Below are 19656 nucleotides of genomic sequence, written 5' to 3' on the forward strand. Positions count from 1 at the left end.
ATACACTTGAATGGACAAGTATTGTCCGGATGAGAATTAACTTAATATGGTTGATGAATTTGAGTTTTTGATAAATGGGACTTTTTGCAATTAACATTTATTTGAGTTTAAAATTGTTATATTGTAAAAAGGGGTATTTTATATCTTTTAAAGTGAAAAAGATAATGTGTCTACTAGACGTGGTGACGTAAGTTTGTTCTGGTTAGAAACTATATATTGCATTTGTGTTGTGTTGTAGCAATTTGTTGGCTTTATATTTTGATTATCAAACAGATTACATGTTTTTGCTGAAATGCATTTATCTCTATGTAAAAGATGTTTATCAGGTTTTGGTGATCTTCACCCTGCATTTGCAAAAAAGGGATTTACTCACTAGACCTTCCGGTCTAACCCTTATTTTGTGTTTCAAAAATTTGCATTGCAGGAACTGTGGGGTCGCAGGATAATAAGAGGAAGGGGAAAATATAATTATTTTCCTTGTATTATCTGTTTTGTGAAGATCAACCTGATGCTTGTATATTTTGAAGATACATGTTGCTATACATGTGTTAGTGCATGGATTTTCTTTTGGAATTTTTCACATGTAAATTCTGTACATATAGAATCCTTGTACTAGTAGGACCTATGTGGTGTAATCTATATTTCTTTTATATGAAATATATGTTATATGCAAATGTAGAGTTTGGGGTGTTACACACAACTCACGCGTCCACTTCAGTTTGAAGTTTATTTTTTTTACTTCTTAGACTATTTTTAATTATGCAATATGTATTTGGGAATCAGATGTGTTGAAACTCTAAATTTTTTTGGACTACGGTCACTTTATCAATGTATTTTTAAATTTATAATTATTGGATTAGGACATAAAATGAGATAGGTACAAACTGCATAAACCGCACCGCGCGTCACCACATTTTACGTGCGATTTGGGAAAATGCTCAAACCGCATATGCAGTGCGGTTTGTGGTTTGACCCTAAACCGCATCGCGAACACCCCTACTATAAATCTTTTCATTGATTCAATGAGGTTCCCAATAATAAGGGGGATTGTGAGTGGAAGCCATCATCCACAAGCATTATCCATCATAAGAAATACCTCACGATGATCCAAATGAATCATTGTGTAACTCTTGGAAAGAGAAAGTTGGCATGCATTTGTTTGGAATGAACATCTATTATTTTCTTTCAAAAGGCATAAAGGAAAAAACATGAGTAAAATATTATTCCAAGAATATATAGTTACTTATTCAAAATAAAATGTCCTATATGTGATCTTTCTTGTTTTGTTTTTTGACAATTATCCCAATATTAGGTACTTTTAACTGGTTGATCTCCTCAAACTTCCATCTGTAATTTTAAGGTCTCAGAATAACCTCTTATGCATATAGACAGAAGTTAATTAATGTTTCACAAATGTGCACACAAAATCAATAATTCCACACAAGTTACGGCATGCTTTAAAAGAAGTGACTTCCTCTCAACATTTACATTAAACACATGGCAGTAGGCGTTTAAAAGCAAAACAACCTTGCAATTTCTTTAATTGTCCCAAGTAAACAATCTTTTTAAGCTGCATATTGAAGTGCTTCAAATTTCAACATTTTAGCTACTAAATAAAAAGAAAAGACGCCATAGTACTTCATTATTCTATTAGAAGTTAAAATTTGGTTATATCGGCTTCTAGCTAGAAGTGGAGGGATTTCCATAGAGAAAAGAAATGGTTTGTATAACAAACACTTGTCAAAATGACACCTATTTATACATAGCACACGCTATAATAATTTTATAAATAGAACTCCCTGTGTATATAGACACACACAAAAGCTTGAGCAATTACAAGAATATGGACAAGTATGAGCACTTGGATAGCTGATACAGATATCATCCGAGTTTGGCTATCGAACTTGTTCAATTAAGCACACAAATGTACACATTCAATCTGACAAAGGTTGAAAGTTTACAGAATCCTAGCCTAAAAACAAGGCATGCATTTCCAGCTAAACACAGCTTCTTCTGAAACTTTTGCAGCAATAATATGAAGGGAAGTAATTAATTAATTTTATAAAAGACATGTAAAGCAAATTGATATTGCTCAAGTTAACCAAACAACTTAGACTGCTGATTATCCGACTAGGAAATTGATTCATTATGATGAAACCAAATGATGCAAGCTCCCTGAACACTACCAATGTTTTTAGACGTTTCATATCCTATCAGTTGAAGACATTAAAAGCACATAAACCTTAATTTTACATTCCTCAAGACACAAGCAATGTTCTTAACTGAATCCATCTCTTGATGCCACATATAACAGAACAGGTTACACCTGAACATTTATCCACACTGGATTAGAAGAAATATTGGTATCCAGGTAAAAGGAGCCAACCTATATATCTTACCACATCAACATCACTCGCAAATGAACTCCAAAAAATATGAATTAAAAGTGTATAGGAAATAGGCTCAACAATTAAAGCTAACAAATCAGAATCAATATATATACCTTGCATTACGAAAAAGACGGTGTGCCAAAAGTTTTGGTATTTTCCCTACTCTCCGCATGTCAGTGTACGGAAGATTCTTTACATTCACAATTCTCCATATACCAATATAACCCATTCTGTCTGGCATATGTCCTTCTGAAGAAAGAGTTTGTAAAGTAACATCATCTACAAACATGACGAAACAAACATTTTTCCTTGAATAACGAGAAACCTGGAATGAGGAAACAAATTGTGAATCAATGGAGTAAAAAATTCACTAGCCAAACCTTCATAATCAATGTAAGGCTTATTAAAATAGAACACAAAAATTGCTAAATAGTTAACATAAAGGGCTTGCAAATAATATTTGTCTGAATAGGTTATGAAACTCCACCAAGAACCTCACTTCATCAATTTTCTGCTACAAACATCAACCTTCCTGAATGTATCTCCTTCCGACAACAATTAACTATTATCCACCTATAATATGTATCTAACACTTTTCCACAAGTTAGCCCATTGTCAAAGAAGTCCAAGTTCGACATAGGGGCTCTGTCAAGAAAGATATCTACAACCACGTTGAGATATCTACAAGCACGTCTTCGGCAACAAGATGAAAATGGTTAAGTTTAGGGTTCATGAAAGGTGCAGTATTACTCTTGACATCTTCTCTTGCCCGGTTTTTCTTTAACTCTTTATTTGAATAGATTTTCTCCACTTTGCAAAGTAGGCAAGCAGGAATAATTTTCCTTCTTGTTTGTAGATTGAAAGAGTATATGCTTAGATGGATCTGCTTTCCTCCAGCACTAGGGTTAGGCACTTGCTTCCTAAGGTCATCATGATAGTCAGCCTGGTGCTGCTAATCTTGATACTAGTGCTTGCTGTAAAAAGGCCGCAGAGCTAACCCTCGTTTTATTGGATGATGGAAAGCATAATAAGATAAGTTCACTCGGGCAAGAGTCTTAGAGGCTGAAAAGAATACTTGCTGGCTAGCACTTCAACTTGGCCACTCTTTATGAGGAGATTCATCAAATAAACATACAATCAAAAAGACCATAATCAAATATTAACATCATCAAAAATGCTCTTCAAGTGGATGGATGTGTTTCATGCTCAACTTACAACCTATGAAGTCTACTAAAGTTTGTACAAGGTTCAAAAGGAATACACTCATATACAGCATAAATGTGAAAATGTTGAGTCCACTCTCCTAATTGATCTCGTAAGCCTAAAAATAGCCCTTGCCAACAAGATGAGCTTTCTGCATGAAACTTCAAGGTGAACACTCGTTTGCAATCTACACAGTGCTTTCTAGAGAGAATAGTTCCCAATACCCAGGCACAAGCACAAGTGAGGACGAATGTCATGCATGATGGTATTTCCTCAAACCACATTATGTTGAAACTCTACTTGTTTCAATGTTTCCATGCATTTTTTCTTTAACGGAGACATCGCTACACACTTCACTGATGCATTATAATCTCTTTGTGGCAGAAAAACTGCAATTTCCACTTTGGAATGTCCCATATGAAGACGATGTTCCATTTCTTGGAATGGTTTCAGGCTAAAGGTACCTATTTGCCCATTGACATCAAGTTAAATATTTATGGTGTTGATTTTGGTCTACTCCTTATAGCATCTCATACAGGTTCTCTAAACCGGAGAAAATAGAGATTTTAGAGATTTTAGGGATTTTAGGTTACTATTTTGCTCCAACAGATTCTCCAAAACCTTCTATAAAATGAAGAAAGTAGGAGAGAGAGGATAAAAATCTTCAAATTTGGAGAACTCACAAATATTAAATGTTTAAGAAAGAGAATCGTCTCTCTTTATTAATTCCAGACTTCCGCCAATGAGGTTGAATGCATTATTATTTTATATATAAAATTACTACGTTTATTGGGATGATAAATATAATTAATGTTGAAATATCCATAATAGAGATTGATGGAGTTGAGTTCAATGTACTTTTTTAGAGATTTTAGCTCTATTTTAGAGAAATTATAGAGAATATGTGGAGATGCTCTTAGGCATCATAGAACTAGAAAGATGATACTAACATACTTACATTACACTATGTAAGTCCATTACATTGAACACACAGAGTACATAACAAAATTCGTTAGCATTTTATACATTACTCAACCAATATTTTTGTCATATTCACTACTTATATAAGAGCCACGGCATTATTTGAATATGGTGCAAGAAGCAACTTATAAATACCCATAAAAAGATAAAGATACTAGAAATAATGAAAAAAAACCAACAAACTTGAATTTAAATATGTGTCTTTCTCTTGTCTCCTATTTCTTTTGCCAACAGGACTAGTAATTACACCAAAGGGCCTTTGGCCTTGCGGTACCTAGTAAACCAACCTCCTTAGAGGTCAAGGGTTCAAGCCTCACCAAAGGTGAGGAGTGTGTGTGAGCTCAATTTGCCGTATATAAAAATTATATACTTGAAAAAAGAACTAGTAACCACAAAAACCAAAAAGAATTCCCAAAACTTTCATCAATCTCCTCTTAGAATCTTTTATCAGATGCAAGGTTAATGAAGTAGAAAGCCCCTTGGTCAAAGGAATAACGCCGCATTGATTGAATATGGTAATCAAAGAGCAATGACAAGAACAAACTGACTACTATGGATGAAGTACTAATACATACAAAATATAAAAAAGGACGAACATTAAAATATTTTAAAGATGGGACAATCGGGACTGGTATGTTACTCTGCAATGTACTTAAGGTCTTAACTACGTGCTCTTGTTTCTAATATCACCACATTTCACCTTGGTTATCGATTTCTCTCCGCTTCAACTAACATGCTAATATGTTTGAAAACAAGGGATATGCCTTCTTTATTGTTCAAACAACATCCACCATTGGTTTTAGTCAAGCAAAATATCACGAAGGTTGAACTGGAAACTATACAAGAACTTGTTAATAGTTTTGGTAATTGAGTAATATTATAGGATTAAAAAGAAAATACATTAAGGCGTGTCCGTCCAGACCCTACCTTTGTGTAGGATGTACGGGGTTCGTTTGGTTTGGTTTGGTTTATTAAGGCATATCCCACTTTCTTATCTTATATACACTTCGGGGTTGTTCGGTTAGTTTTCTATTAAGACCTGTATAGATAAAGTTGTCTGCATTGATAAAGCTATCTGTATGATAACAGATAAGCTATTGTTCGGTTGTGGTGCTGAATAAACAGTCTGAATGATATACATGGGCATTTTACCCCTTGTTATTTGTTTTTTTCATTAACAAGAAGTATTTCAATTTCCTCATCATCCCCAACCAATATATATTTCATCGTTCCCAAAAGAGTTCCAATTTCTTCTTCATTGTCCTCCATACATGTAAACCCATCAATTTTGATTCATACAAAATCCATAAACTTGAAAATTAGAAGTTAGATTAGACACACTTAGCTGTAGCCAAAATCCACATACAAGATTGAAGATCTATAATCAAAACCCAGATACAATGTTTGTAACACACACCCAAATAGAAAATGTTACCGAAGCTCAACTCGAGAGAAACAAAGAAAAAAGAAAATCAAAGAAACAAGAAACAAATACAACCCACATTGTTGTGTTTGAGCTGTAATAGAAGCAATGAAACAAAAAGCAAAGCAAAAAAATAGAAAAATGAACACATCAGATCCAAATTGAGAGATGAAGAACATATGATGGAGAGATCGAGAGATCGAGAAGCAAGTAGGAGAGATCGGAGGTCGAGAGTGACAGAAGAGAACGAGAGCACCGAAGAACGATATAGACGAGAGAAAAGACCACCGGAGAACGATATAGACAGGAGAGGTGTAATATTCGGTTTCTAGATATAGTTGATTAGGTATTAAAGTAGTGTGTTAATGGAAAGTTCAAGGTTAGTTTTGGCATTTAAGGGTTGGAGAGGAATCGGGTTATGGTTCTTTTCTTTACTTATGTTTAAGTAAAATAGTTATATATATACATATATGTGTGTGTGGATATATATATATATATATATATATATAAAATTGTGTGAGTTTAATATTGGGTGGGAGGATGCATGGTAGGCACCCCCCCTAAGTCGGTTACATACTTGCTATTTATAGCAAGTATATAGGATGAAGGAAGGTTTACACAATCTTGATTCTCATAATATTTCTCTGGGTAAAAATCTGGGAGATCTTAAAGCAGAAGCAATTTCAAAGCTAATTTCTTCAAAGGAAAAGGTGAGTTTCTTTATTGCTTTGGATATATTTGGATGTTATATCTTCACTGTATATTTTGATGAGATTACACCATATGATGTTTGGTTGCAATGGAAACTGTATTACTGCTATGATATGTTTCATCGAACATTAAACATCCCAAAATACAACTCTCATCGGACAAAGCTTGTCCGATGAGGTCCCTTATCGGATAAGGCAGTGGCCGATGAGGCCACTTCACCGCACACAGGGTCGGCCGGGTAGGACCCTTCATCGATCAAGTTGTCCGGATACAAAATTGTTGCCCGATAACCCTTCACCGGACATGGTGTTGTCCGGACAAAAGCCTGGTGTTGTCCGGTAACCCCTTTCCGGTTATAGTATTGTCCGGTAACCCCTTTCCGGTTATAGTATTGTCCGATAACCCCCTTTCCGGTTATAGTGTTGTCCGGATAAATCAATGTGCTGCATTAATCTCTTCAATAATTAAGTGCTAACCGGAGTGTAACCGCTATAGATGAAAAGGCAGTGTAACCGCGATAGATGAAATGGCGGTGTAACCACGATAGATGAAAAGGCGGTGTAACCGCGATAGATGAAAAGGCGGTGTAACCGAGATAGATGATATGGCGGTGTAACCGAGATAGATGAAATGGCGGTGTAACCGAGATAGATGAAATGGCGGTGTAACCACGATAGATAAAATGGCGGTGTAACCGCGATAGATAAAATGGCGGTGTAACCGCGATAGATAAAATGATGGTGTAATAGCGACAGATGGACTGGCGGGATAACCAAAGATATTAATTTTACGTTAAGGTTCAGGTTTAAGCTATATTGAGATTTGCAGTAAATTATGTTTACAAGTGGGTAATTCGCTCACTAGACCTTTTGGTCTAACCCTCGATTATTGTACTAAACTATTTTGCAGGTCATCCATCATCTCAGGATAAAGGCAAGGGAAAGATGTAAAGATGACGTATTTGGAAGAAAGTTTTATCATGACAAAAATTTTGTTAACCCATACTGTAAATTTGTCATATGTAAGATGTTTATGGAATGTTTGTATAATATTGGTACTTGATATGTGGTAATGTATGCAAATTTTTGGTTAAGTGCTTTATAGTGCATGGTGGGTTGTTACTATTAGCTGTAAATTAGCTATAGCTGTAAATTAACTATATATTTATGAGTTTAGCCTCATCTAATTTAGGATGTTTATTCTGTCATTGATCACCCCTAAATGAGTGGAGATCATTTCCTAATTTGTAGCCTCTCAGTTGTATATATATTCGGCTGATGTATATAGAAGATGATCAAAGAAAAACACGATTACTTTCATGGTATCAGAGCTAGACTCGATACCCTAGCTCTTGCTCTCTTATCATCAGAGATCAAACCACGGTTTGATTTCATCCCTGCTGTCCTCTTCCTGCTACCGTCTTCCTTTCACCCATGAATACTAAGCCTGAAAACGTTCCTAAGGCCCTTCACCCCGTCTACACCGTGACCAATATCCAACACAAGGTCCGGGTGCTTGACGGCACGAAGGTCTCTTACTCGTCGTGGGTCAAGCTGTTTCAACTTCATGCCAAGGGATACAAAGTCATGTCACACATTGACGGGACACCGCCTCCGGCCAAGGCTGATGCATAATACGAAGCATGGACTGAAATTGATGCAATTGTATTGGAATGGATTTACGAGACATTATCCGATGATTTGCTGGTTCGTGTTTTGGTAATCGAGTCAACTGCTCACGAGGCTTGGTGTCGAATCAAAGTCATCTTCCTCAATAACAAGGGCTCTAGGGCAGCAGCCCTTGAGCATGAATTCAATAACCTGACTTTAAAATCCATGTCGTCGCTTGAAGCCTATTGCCAGAAACTCAAAGAATTGGGCAGCCAACTCAACGACGTGGAATGTCCGGTTAATGATCAAAGACTTGTTCTTCAGCTTGTTAGAGGACTCCTGACGGAATACGATACCGTGGCCTCGTATATCAATCAAAGTCTTCCCACGTGGGAGACTGCATGTAGTATGCTCGAATTGGAGCATCATCGACAGACTGCCCGGGAAACCATGACTACAACTGCCATGGCTGCCGTATCCTCAGAACCTCAGCCCGATCCTTCCAATCTTGTCAACAGAAGACACCCCAACAACAGGCCCGGACATAGGCGGCCCAATAACTCCTCCAGCGGATCCTCCTCAACAGCCACTAGGCGTGGTTCCGGCCAGCCTCAATCAGCCCATGCGCCGTGGAACACTCAGCCCACTCGGCTGCCCAATTGGGCCTATTGGAGCCCTCCGCCATGTCCGTATCGCACCAACCCGGGATGGGCCTCCCCATGGGGTAAATCTCCTACCTGCGCCTCCCGGCACACCTGCACACCTTTTGGCCCAGCGGCGAACCAAGCCAATCTATCTACCTTTGACCCTCTCGAGCCAACTCAGCTTGGTGAAGCACTTCAAACGATGACCATGGACCCGGTTGATGATCAATAGTACATGGACTCAGGTGCAACTGACCATCTCACGGGTGACCAAGGTAAGATTTCTACACCCTCGTTAAATTGTCCCATTGGCTCGATATTTGTTGGTAATGGTGCTTCTGTGCCCGTTCGTGGATCGGGTTCCTCCATCATTCCCACGCCCACACGTAACCTTCACCTAAACAACATTCTTTACACTCCCAACATCATTAAGAACCTCATTTTCGTTCATAAATTTTCTGTTGATAATAATGTGTCCATTGAATTTGATCCTAATGGGTCTTCTGTGAAGGATTACCAGAGTGGTCAGATGTTGTCCCGCCACAATAGCTCCAGTCGTCTTTATCCTCTCTCGTATCCGGTCACCAACACCACCTTTTTCACCTCCGGTGCTCGAGATTTTTGGCATGATCGCTTGGGACATTCCGGTGCTCCTGTCATAGATGTTCTTAGTTCGAATAACATTATTCCATGTTCTAAACGTAGTAAATCTTTTGTTTGCAATTCTTGTCAACTTTCAAAGCACAAACGATTACCGTTTTCTGATTCTACGTCTATTAATATTTTACCCTTTGATATTGTGCATTGCGACTTATGGACATCTCCTATCCCCAGCAAAGYAGRTTATAAATACTACATGGTTTTAATTGACGATTTCACGCAATATACTTGGGTTTTTCCGCTCAAATTCAAGTCTGAAACTTTTTCCAAATTTTCTCAGTTTCATAAATACATCCAAACCCAATTCAATCTCAAAATTAAAGCTTTCCAATGTGACTTAGGGGGTGAATTCGATAACCAAAATTTTAAATCTTTTGCTGAAACAAATGGTCTTCATTTCCGTTTCTCTTGCCCTCACACTTCCCAACAGAATGGGAAATCTGAACGTATGATTCGTAGACTTAACGAGATCATGCTCACCCTTTTCACACACGCATCTCTCCCACCCCCATTTCTGGGTTGAAGCCTTACATACCGCGTGCTATCTCCACAACATTCTCCCCACCAAACTCTTAAAATTCACCACCCCTTTGACTGCCCTCTATCATCGACACCTTCCTATGATCACCTTTGGGTTTTCGGGTGTGCCTGTTATCCTAACACGACTGCGACTCGGAAACACAAGTTGGAACATCGCTCCACTCGTGTTTTCCTTGGATATCCCGCCAACTTTCGTGGGTATCGATGCCTTGACCTCTCTTTTGGCAAGATCCTCCTCTCTCGTCACATCATTTTCGACGAGACCTCTTTTCCTTTTTTTTGATAAACATCCCACTACTCCATCTGACTACTCCTTCCTCGAATTTGATCCATCTCCTACCATCTTTGACCCAGCAGCCACTTCCCCATCTCCCACTCTCCAACAACCTCCTATCATCCATACCTACCACCGTTGAAATACACGTCCTGACAACCTCCTCGCAGCCCTCTTCAACCGCTGCACCACCACCACCATCACCCCCTTCACCACCTCCACCGCCGCCACCACCCGCATCAACCCACCCCATGATCACTCGTTCCCGAGCAGCAATTCTGCCTCCTCTTAACCTACATACAGATACACATACTTCACCTTCTCCCATACCAAATTCCCACATCAAAGCCCTTTCCGATCCACACTGGCGCGATGCCATGAATGAAGAATACCGAGCTCTAATGGACAATCACACGTGTGACTTGGTACCTCGGCCCCTGATGCGAACATTATCCGGTGCATATAGTTATTTCGTCACAAGTTTAACGCAAATGGCACCTTACAACGCTACAAGGCCCGATTGGTCGTTAATGAGAAATGTCAACAGGTCGGCATCGATTGTGATGAAACATTTAGTCCCGTAGTCAAACCGACCACAATTCGAACGGTGCTTAGTCTCGCTATTTCCTGGGGTTGGTCCATTCACCAACTCACCGTTAAAAATGTTTTTCTCCACGAGGACTTAAATGAGACGGTATATATGTTTCAACCTCCGAGATTCACCGATGCCACTCACCCTAATTATGTATGCAGGTTACGCAAGTCTGTTTATGGGCTCAAACAGGCCCCTCGCGCGTGGTATGATAGATTTGCCACCTATATCACTAGGTGTGGTTTTTGGAGTACCGTTAGTGATACTTCCCTATTTGTCTACAAAAAGGGAAGTGACATGGCCTACTTGCTGTTGTATGTTGACGATATCGTTCTCACGGCCTCTAATGACCGTCATCTCACTGATATAATTGCTCTTTTATCTCGTGAGTTTGCTATGTCATATTTAGGTACCCTTCATCATTTCCTTGGGATCAATGTTGCTCGCAAAGACGGCGGCTTATTTCTTTCTCAAGAAAATTATGCTGCTAAGATCCTATATCGAGCTCATATGGCAGATTGCAAGCCTAGTTCCACTCCTGTTGACACTTCCCCCAAAATGAATGCCACAAGTGGTCAACTTCTACCCGAAAGGACACATCATCGCAGGTGCTTTACAGTATCTTACCATCACGCGTCCGGACCTTACCTATGCAGTACAACAAATCTGCTTATTCATGCATGCCCCACGAGATCCACACTTCCAGTTCCTCAAACGAGTACTCCGTTACCTTAAAGGAACAATTACGTATGGTCTCCATATCTCACCCTCCAAATCAACGAATCTTATTGCCTATTCTGATGCCGACTGAGGGGGTGCCCCGATTCTCGGCGCTCTACTTCCGGATATTGTGTCTTCTTAGGAGATAATTTGGTTTCCTGGTCATCAAAACGTCAGCTGACCATATCTCGATCCAGCGCCGAGGTCGAATACCGTGGAGTTGCAAATGCAGTTGCCGAAACGAGCTGGTTGCGCAACTTACTTCTTGAACTTCATGTTCACGCTCGCAAGGCTACGATTGTTTATTGTGACAATATTTCGGTTGTCTACTTATCTGACAATCCCGTACAACATCAACGTACAAAACATGTGGAACTCGATATTCACTTCGTTAGAAAAAATGTTCGAATTGGTGTTGTCCGAGTTTTACATGTTCCAGCCGATTTTCAATACGCCGACATCTTCACCAAAGGGCTTCCGCGTCATCTATTCAACCGTTTTCGGTCCAGTCTGTGCATTCGTCCCTACACTGCTCACACTGAGGGGGTGTATTAGCTGTAAATTAGCTATATATATTTCTGAGTTTAGCCTCATCTATTTTAGGATGTTTATTCTGTCATTGATCACCCCTAAATGAGTGATCATTTCCTAATTTGTAGCCTCTCAGTTGTATATATATTCGGCTGATGTATATAGAAGATGATCAAAGGAAAACACGATTACTTTTAGTTACAAGAGGAGACCACCGGAGAACGATATAGATGGGAGACCACCGGAGAACAATATAGACGGGAGAGAAAGAGACCACCGGAGAACGATATAGACGGGAGAGAAAGAGACCACCGGAGAACGATATAGACAGGAGAGAAAGAGACCACCGGAGAACGAAAGTGGCTGGAGAGAACGAGATCGACGGCAAGTAGGGAGAGAACAAGAGGAGATTGTATTTTGAGGAAATGACCATGTAAGCTTTGAGTAGGTGGAGAAGCAGGTGTGTGAGCCTGGAGAAGCAAACGATGCGGGTAGAAATCAAGGGTAGTTGGGGAAATATTGATGGCAGAGGCCATAGGAGTGATGTTTTTGAGTTGAGTGAATAACCCAAAACTGAACAACTTTTTATAGCTGAGTGAATAAGCTATAAGGCTTATACAGCCCATTAAGCGACAAACGAACAGCCCCTTCTTGTACTCTAGCATCAGATCAAGATGATTAGGATCCTAGATTACTTATATTGTTTCTTTCCTCCCAAAAAGGTGCTAATGTTGCTTGTTGAAGTGTGACGGCAATTGCGAGCAGTTTACAGCTACACATTGTGTCCGCACATATCAAGGAGCATATGTTAGAAGGAAGAACTTGAACAAGTTTTCAAAAGTGAGATTTCATAAATTTCCTAGGTAATAGTTATACATATACTTGTCAAGTTTGAGTTTATCATATAACATGAAGTGTCCATGCTTACTAAGTTAGGGAGATTGTAGAATGTAGGCATAGCCAACAAGTACCTTGAGCTTCTACTGGTAATCTAATACTAGTCTATAGGGAAACAACCCATGAACCCATACATGAATGCAAGATACTCCTATCATTAAAGCATTATCTCACTTTTTACAACATACCAAGCACTAATCTAAATCCACTTTTCAGGTACCTAATATGGCGAGGTAAGCTTCAATTATAGAAGTAATTGGCCTGCATTTCTCACCAAAGGTTCATGTCAAAAGTCAAAAGGTTTACAGTAAAGTTTATATAGGTGACCAAATATTGCTACTATTTGCGTTAATGTTAAACCAGTAAGTACGTACTACTAGCTACTGGAAAAAAAAGCAAAATTCTCGAGTAAACATAAGAATATATATGGTACCGTTTTCCCCATCGGCGATCTTAGACGATCAGAGTTTCCAAATATGCATGAGATAACAGCAATATGGCAACTACTAATATACGTTACATCATCTTCAGCCAAGTCAAATCCTGTGCTAGGATATCCTTTAGGACCCTTCACAAAGCCACAATGAAGTGTTTGATCATGTGCAACAAATGATTGTTCCCTTTGTTCTAAATTTTGATTCCCAGCAAATTTGAGCTTCCATGGTTCTAACTTGTTAATGTTCTCTTCTAGTTCTGTGTACTCCAAGGAAAATCTTGCAAACTTTCGATTTTCTGGAGGCTCCACAAGCTTCATAGTAGAATTAAGAATTTTCATCTCACAAGCACCTGATATAAAGGCCAAAATGAAATGTAATCATCGACTGAATTCAAATATGCCCAAGAGGATCAAAAAGAAACAGAAGCAGGCAGGTAATATGAATTCACTTCAGAATAAAACACAAACTTGACGCCTAATGGCTAATGCTATATTGTACAGGTCCATATTAGTCGATTCCCATAAATATTGAAGCACAAGTGTAATTTTCGAATTTCACATTCAAATGATATATAGCACAGACCAACTAAGAAGCGAGAAAAATAGACGGTGTGTAAGATAGCAAGTAAAAAAAAGCGTGAAAAAGATATATGAGTGCTGCGATGTTTATATAGTTCGTGTAAGCAATCACCAACTCAATTGGAAACATTGATCAACCAACAGTGTATTATTTCTATGAACACCAGTTATATGTTTTTTGAAAGTATATAATATTTATATATTGCAAATACTCGCACATACTCCTCACCTTTGGTAAGGTTTGAACCCTTGACCTCTTGGGAGACGGGGCTCTAACGGTAAGCTGGTAACACCAGTTATACATAGCAACATCGAAGACAATACATCACTAGCTGTATGAAACTAAATTAAGTTATTATTATGGTTCCCTTCCTAGTTGCCATGAAATTTTCACATTTCATTAACATCTTAAAAGAATAATTTCCATGTAAGCAGATGTACAGGCAAGTCTAGACACAATGGTAAGACTCTAGGAGCTTGTACAGTATACGGAGCTGGCGGCTTCGACAGGGCTTAAAAAAATTGGTGAAAGAGTTTTCAGAGGCACAAGGGTTGTGGAGACATTAGAGGCACCAAAATGGTTGTGCAGGCTGTTGCATGTCAGGAGGGGGAGGCAACTGTTGATAATGCTGACGGAAGGATGAGAATGGTTGATAATCCAAAAAAGATATTGGAATGAAGATAGGAGATCAAGTGGGCAGACCAAGCACAAATCAGGCTGGCAGAGCCTTCCGAGGATCCTGGTCACACGACAACGCTGGTCATGATTAGGAAGCCACGAGCCATAGTAATGTACCTTGGTGAAACTTGCAAAGGTTAGGTGAATGTCCCAGAGGTACAATAACATCAGTGAAATCCAGTTCGTTCATGATGCTTGATCTATGGCAAGATTTCTGGAGGTTCAAGGCAGTGTCTACGACACTGACAAATGTCAGATATGCAGTGTGGGGTGATGGCAAACTCCAAAAAGGGCATGAAAGTATTTGGAGGCAGCTTCAGCTGGAGGTGAGGAGCAGAATAGATTCATACAGAAACAAAAGAACAGGACGGAGACGGAGCCAGAAGGAATAAAATGGAAACAACAGATGGGCACTTTGTATTTGCAGGCGGCAGAGTGAAAATCTCATAATTGTCCCATTTTTCTAACCAAAAGCCCTGATGCCTTGAGTACATTATCAAAACCAAAGCTTATATTGATTGCAATAAAGGGAATCAAATATACATAGGTAGAATGCTTCAAGCCAAAGAAAAATGCAGGTAATGCAAGAAAGCAACCTAAGCCTTCTATAACTAGAATTATAAAGCACGATCCTAATATAACTCTCATTTCCAACAGTAGTGATGCAACAACTGCAGCACCAGCAAAGAACAAAAAGAAAATAGTCATAACTGGATGATATGTGATACAAAAAGCTAAAAATCTAAGATGGCATGCTACTGCTAATCTTCCAAAAAGGCATTGTACTTGTCTCAAAGTTCACTTTCCAAAGGAGTCCTTATTTTTACCATAAGGTACCCCCATTGCACTAAAGCTTTCCAAGGTTAGGAGGGAAATCTTTGTATAAGATTTTCCCATTGCATTTTCATTGAAGAACTGTATCACAAAGAAGGAACCTTACAGATTATTCCAAGCCCCCCNGTTAGGAGGGAAATCTTTGTATAAGATTTTCCCATTGCATTTTCATTGAAGAACTGTATCACAAAGAAGGAACCTTACAGATTATTCCAAGCCCCTCACCTGTACTCACAAATATTTTTCTATAATCTAAGGGGGCGCAGCACCATTTCAAAAGAAAAAAGAATTCACATATCTGCAACATCACAACACTCCTAATAAAATTTATGCGAGATCAGATATCACACCTGAATATTTTCGCCGCTTTGACCTCTTCTTGGAAGCAATCCTCCTCTCAGATATTGCCCTTCTTGAGGATTGCACATCAATCACACTGACATGTCCGGAATTAATCTTGAGTTTGTCAGGATCTAAAGGATCCACAAGCAAAGTGTGGGTAACGTCCTTAATTGGCATGTCATCATCATTCTTGGTTGAAGATCCTCCACCATCTACACCTTGAGATACTCCTATATCAGAGTTGTGGTCATTTCCTAGGCCAGCATTATAGTCTTCAAGTCGAATGTCATGCATATCAATTTCGTCATTGTACTCGTCATCCAAATCATCTTCCTCGTCATGCTTCTGTTTATCTGTATCATCTGGCTGCTGATTAATGCTCTTAGCTTCCTTCTTAGATACAGAAACGACCTTTAAAGAGGCCTCATACTCTGCTTCATACATCTTCAGCTCATTACGCCCAGCTTCATTATACAAACCAGCTACCCTGTGATCTGACCTTTTGTTTTCTTCGGAGAACCTCTTTTCTCTATCATTTATTTTCGACGGAGTACTAAGATTAGTAAGTGACCCACCCTGAGCACCAATTTCAGAATGCCCCACTAAATCCTCACCGTAATCTTCATCTCTTCTCCGATCATCCCTGTCCCAATAGCGGGAGTCACGACCATGCCCAACCAAACCGTGGCCAAACTTGAGGATTTTTGATCTCTCTGTACGTGTCACATTTGCGAGGAAGTCCAGATCAGTCCCAAACTCATCAGTTTCAACAATGTAATCATCCTTATCTGCACAGAGATACAAGGGGTAAGAGAAATCGCCATTCTTTATAGAAAATGTTTTACGGTCAATAGAACATGCCTACACACTATGATACAAGGAGAAACCATATGAAGCCCCTATAAGTTAAAAGTCTTCTTCTATCTGCTATCAAGCATCTAGCTTGATGGTATTCTGGTATCATCCCTAGGTGCTAATACCTTGAACGCCATGGGTTCAAGTCGCCATTCCCCTTGCCTTCTATCTTCTTCAATCAGTTTTAAGTACCATAAAGTTGATGAATCTTGAACTTTCTATTATTTCAGGTTTTTTCTTCAAGATTTCCCACTGATACCACAAATCAAGATTTGGTGGAAACAAATCAAATTTTAAAAAATGACAAGAAACCAACTAAAGGCCAGTCAAGTTTAGCATCTTCTTCTGACAGGAAGTACAAACTTGAATTTTTCCTTCAACATTCCCAACTAACGGCACAAATCTAAGTTGGATTAGGTGATAAATTTACACAATTGAGATTTGAATTCGACAACAAAACTAAGAGCAAAGCAGAAATAGGGTGACCTACCTTTATCATCTTTAGAAAGAAAGAAGAACGCAGAAGCAGATATCATAAAAATGAGGGTTAGAACAACGAGCACGAAAGCGCGGACGGAAATCCTTCGACTTCTGAAGCGGCGATGATGAGTAGTTCGCGATTGCTTGAAGTTGTGGTTATGGGAAGCCGTGGCGGCACGAATCCCGACTGAAACATGATCGTTTCCGAACCCGACTTTATCGAAGAAGCTGCCTCCAGATTGCCTCTGCTGAGCCATTCCTGCATTGTTCGTTGGTTTCCACTCACCAAACCTGACTGATTACAGCCCAAATTTTCGTGATTTTAGGGGTGAGAGATTGTGGATCAAGGAAGATTTGATGGTTGTTTTGAAGTAGTTTGGGATAGTGATGGTTGAATTCCTTTGGACATGATTTGGTTAGTGTTCTAGGGAGGGCATGCTTGGAGTTTATGAAACTCATAATATTTCCATCTCTTTGACTAAATGTCAAACTCCTCTTTCATTTTGGTGAAAGAAATAATGATTCTTGTAATGCAAATTAACTTGTAATTTAGTTGTTAACCGTTGTTATTTTTTATAATTTAAGCAAATAATAAACAAAGAATCAAAAAATAATATGAAAGAAAACTGAATTAATCAAAATCAGTTAAAAAGTGGTTCGATCTCACACCAGATCGTGAACAGAAAGATTAATCTGGGTTTGTTTTTAGATGAAAATCATAAACCAAAAACAGTGTTGGTTTCAAGTTTGAAAACTTACAAACCGATTCAATTCTACAAAATCGAAAATCAATTTTTGAAAATATATTAACTAAATTTATGTTCCTAAACATATAGAACCAAACTAAAGAAGCAAAAGATTTCTGGGATCAATAAACTAGCAAGCAAAGAAACATGCTTGGCCGGACATTTTCGGTTCTTGTTCGATTCTTCGATTTATTTGATCCAATTCGAATTTTATCCACCCCTAATATATGTCAATATTTCATATGGTTCAGCTTAAGTGTAGATGGTAGACACATATAAGCTTCGTAGTGTTTCTTAAACTAATTTTAATTCTATATTTTTAGAATCAAACTAATCATGTTTTAGGAATCATAGAATGAGTTATCCTAAGAAAAATGATTTTACAAGTAATAGATTAAACTTGATTAAATGATTTTAGTGTCTATTTATTAGCAGGTTAATGAGTTTAATGGGATTCAGCTTATTCATTTAGTTATACATAATTATTTGATAGCTTAATATTGAAAGTGACTTATTCAATAAGCTTTTAGGAGGAATTTATGTAGATGACCAAGCTTTTAGGAGGAATTTATGTAGACTAAAACATTCTCAATTTATACAAATAGATTTGTTGGATACTATATTTTTCAGTTATATCATATTTAAAAGACTATTATGGAAGCACATAATTATGATCAATGACAAATAATCAAATAATAGATGCGTTTGGTTTGCAGGAATGGAATTGGAGGGATTTGGATTTAAAATCCATTTCAATCCTGTGTTTGGTTTGTAGGATTGGTAGGATTTAAAATCCTGGGATTCATTTACAATCCTGTGACCGATGGATTTTAGAATCCTTTGGAAGCACATGTTTTTTTAAAAATCCATTCTCGTGGGATTTGTCTTGTCCTAGCTCACGTCTCCATCGCATCCTCCATTTCTCCTCCATTTTCCCTCCATTTTCATCGCTCACCGTCTCCTCCAGCCTCCTCTATCGCCGTCTCCATCGATTGAGCACACTGTGGTCGTCTCCGGCTTCGTAGCTTTCTCCCACGGTGGTCGTCTCCGTCCCCGTCGCTTTCTCCCACCGTGGTCGTCTCCATCTCCGTCACTTTCTCCCATGGTGGTCGTCTCCATCGCCGAACCTTTTTCCATTCTCATCGATTTCTGCTTATCAAAGACAGGTAGGATTTACTGTTTCCGATTTCTACTTACTTCGATTTCTGTTACGACTTCACAATACGATTTCTATTCCGATTTGTACTTCGATTTCTGCATATTGTTTCCGATTTCTGCATATTGTACTTCGATTTCTGCATATTCTGTTCCGATTTGTACTTAAAAATTTTACATCAATAAAACTTCATATCATAGCTACACAAATAATTACTGTCACACCCCGCTAAAGCGGAAACACGAGGTATGGCAGGTAGAGTCTCATAGCAATAGTGTATAAACAACACAACCATACAATTTAAAACATAATTAAAACAAAACTAAAGTTTACAATCCCAAACACAAATTTACAAAATAAACATAAAAAAAAG

At 38.6% G+C, this 19656-nt stretch overlaps 1 protein-coding gene across 3 annotated transcripts in view; it reads right to left on the minus strand.

Annotated features, from left to right (window-relative positions):
• Positions 1 to 17796, minus strand: part of LOC112502337 — a 28413-nt gene extending 10617 nt beyond the window's left edge. For 2 of the 3 annotated variants that reach the window (XR_003067668.1, XM_025106226.1), the window contains exons 1-4: positions 17392 to 17796; positions 16055 to 16834; positions 13610 to 13962; positions 2504 to 2715 (exon numbers count right to left, since the gene is read on the minus strand). Coding sequence is in view for 2 of the 3 variants with exons in the window: in XM_025106226.1 (XP_024961994.1) it covers positions 2504 to 2715; positions 13610 to 13962; positions 16055 to 16834; positions 17392 to 17638 (1592 nt within the window). In the remaining variant the exon portion in view is untranslated. Of the gene's footprint in view, positions 1 to 1558; positions 2327 to 2503; positions 2716 to 13609; positions 13963 to 16054; positions 16835 to 17391 lie in introns of those variants that run through there. The other variant, XM_025106228.1, reaches the window with a different exon arrangement.
• Positions 17797 to 19656: the final 1860 nt, after the last annotated feature.

Source organism: Cynara cardunculus, unplaced genomic scaffold, assembly GCF_001531365.2.
Source record: "Cynara cardunculus var. scolymus isolate 2C unplaced genomic scaffold, CcrdV1 Un_Scaffold_1263, whole genome shotgun sequence".
Lineage (NCBI taxonomy): Eukaryota > Viridiplantae > Streptophyta > Magnoliopsida > Asterales > Asteraceae > Cynara > Cynara cardunculus.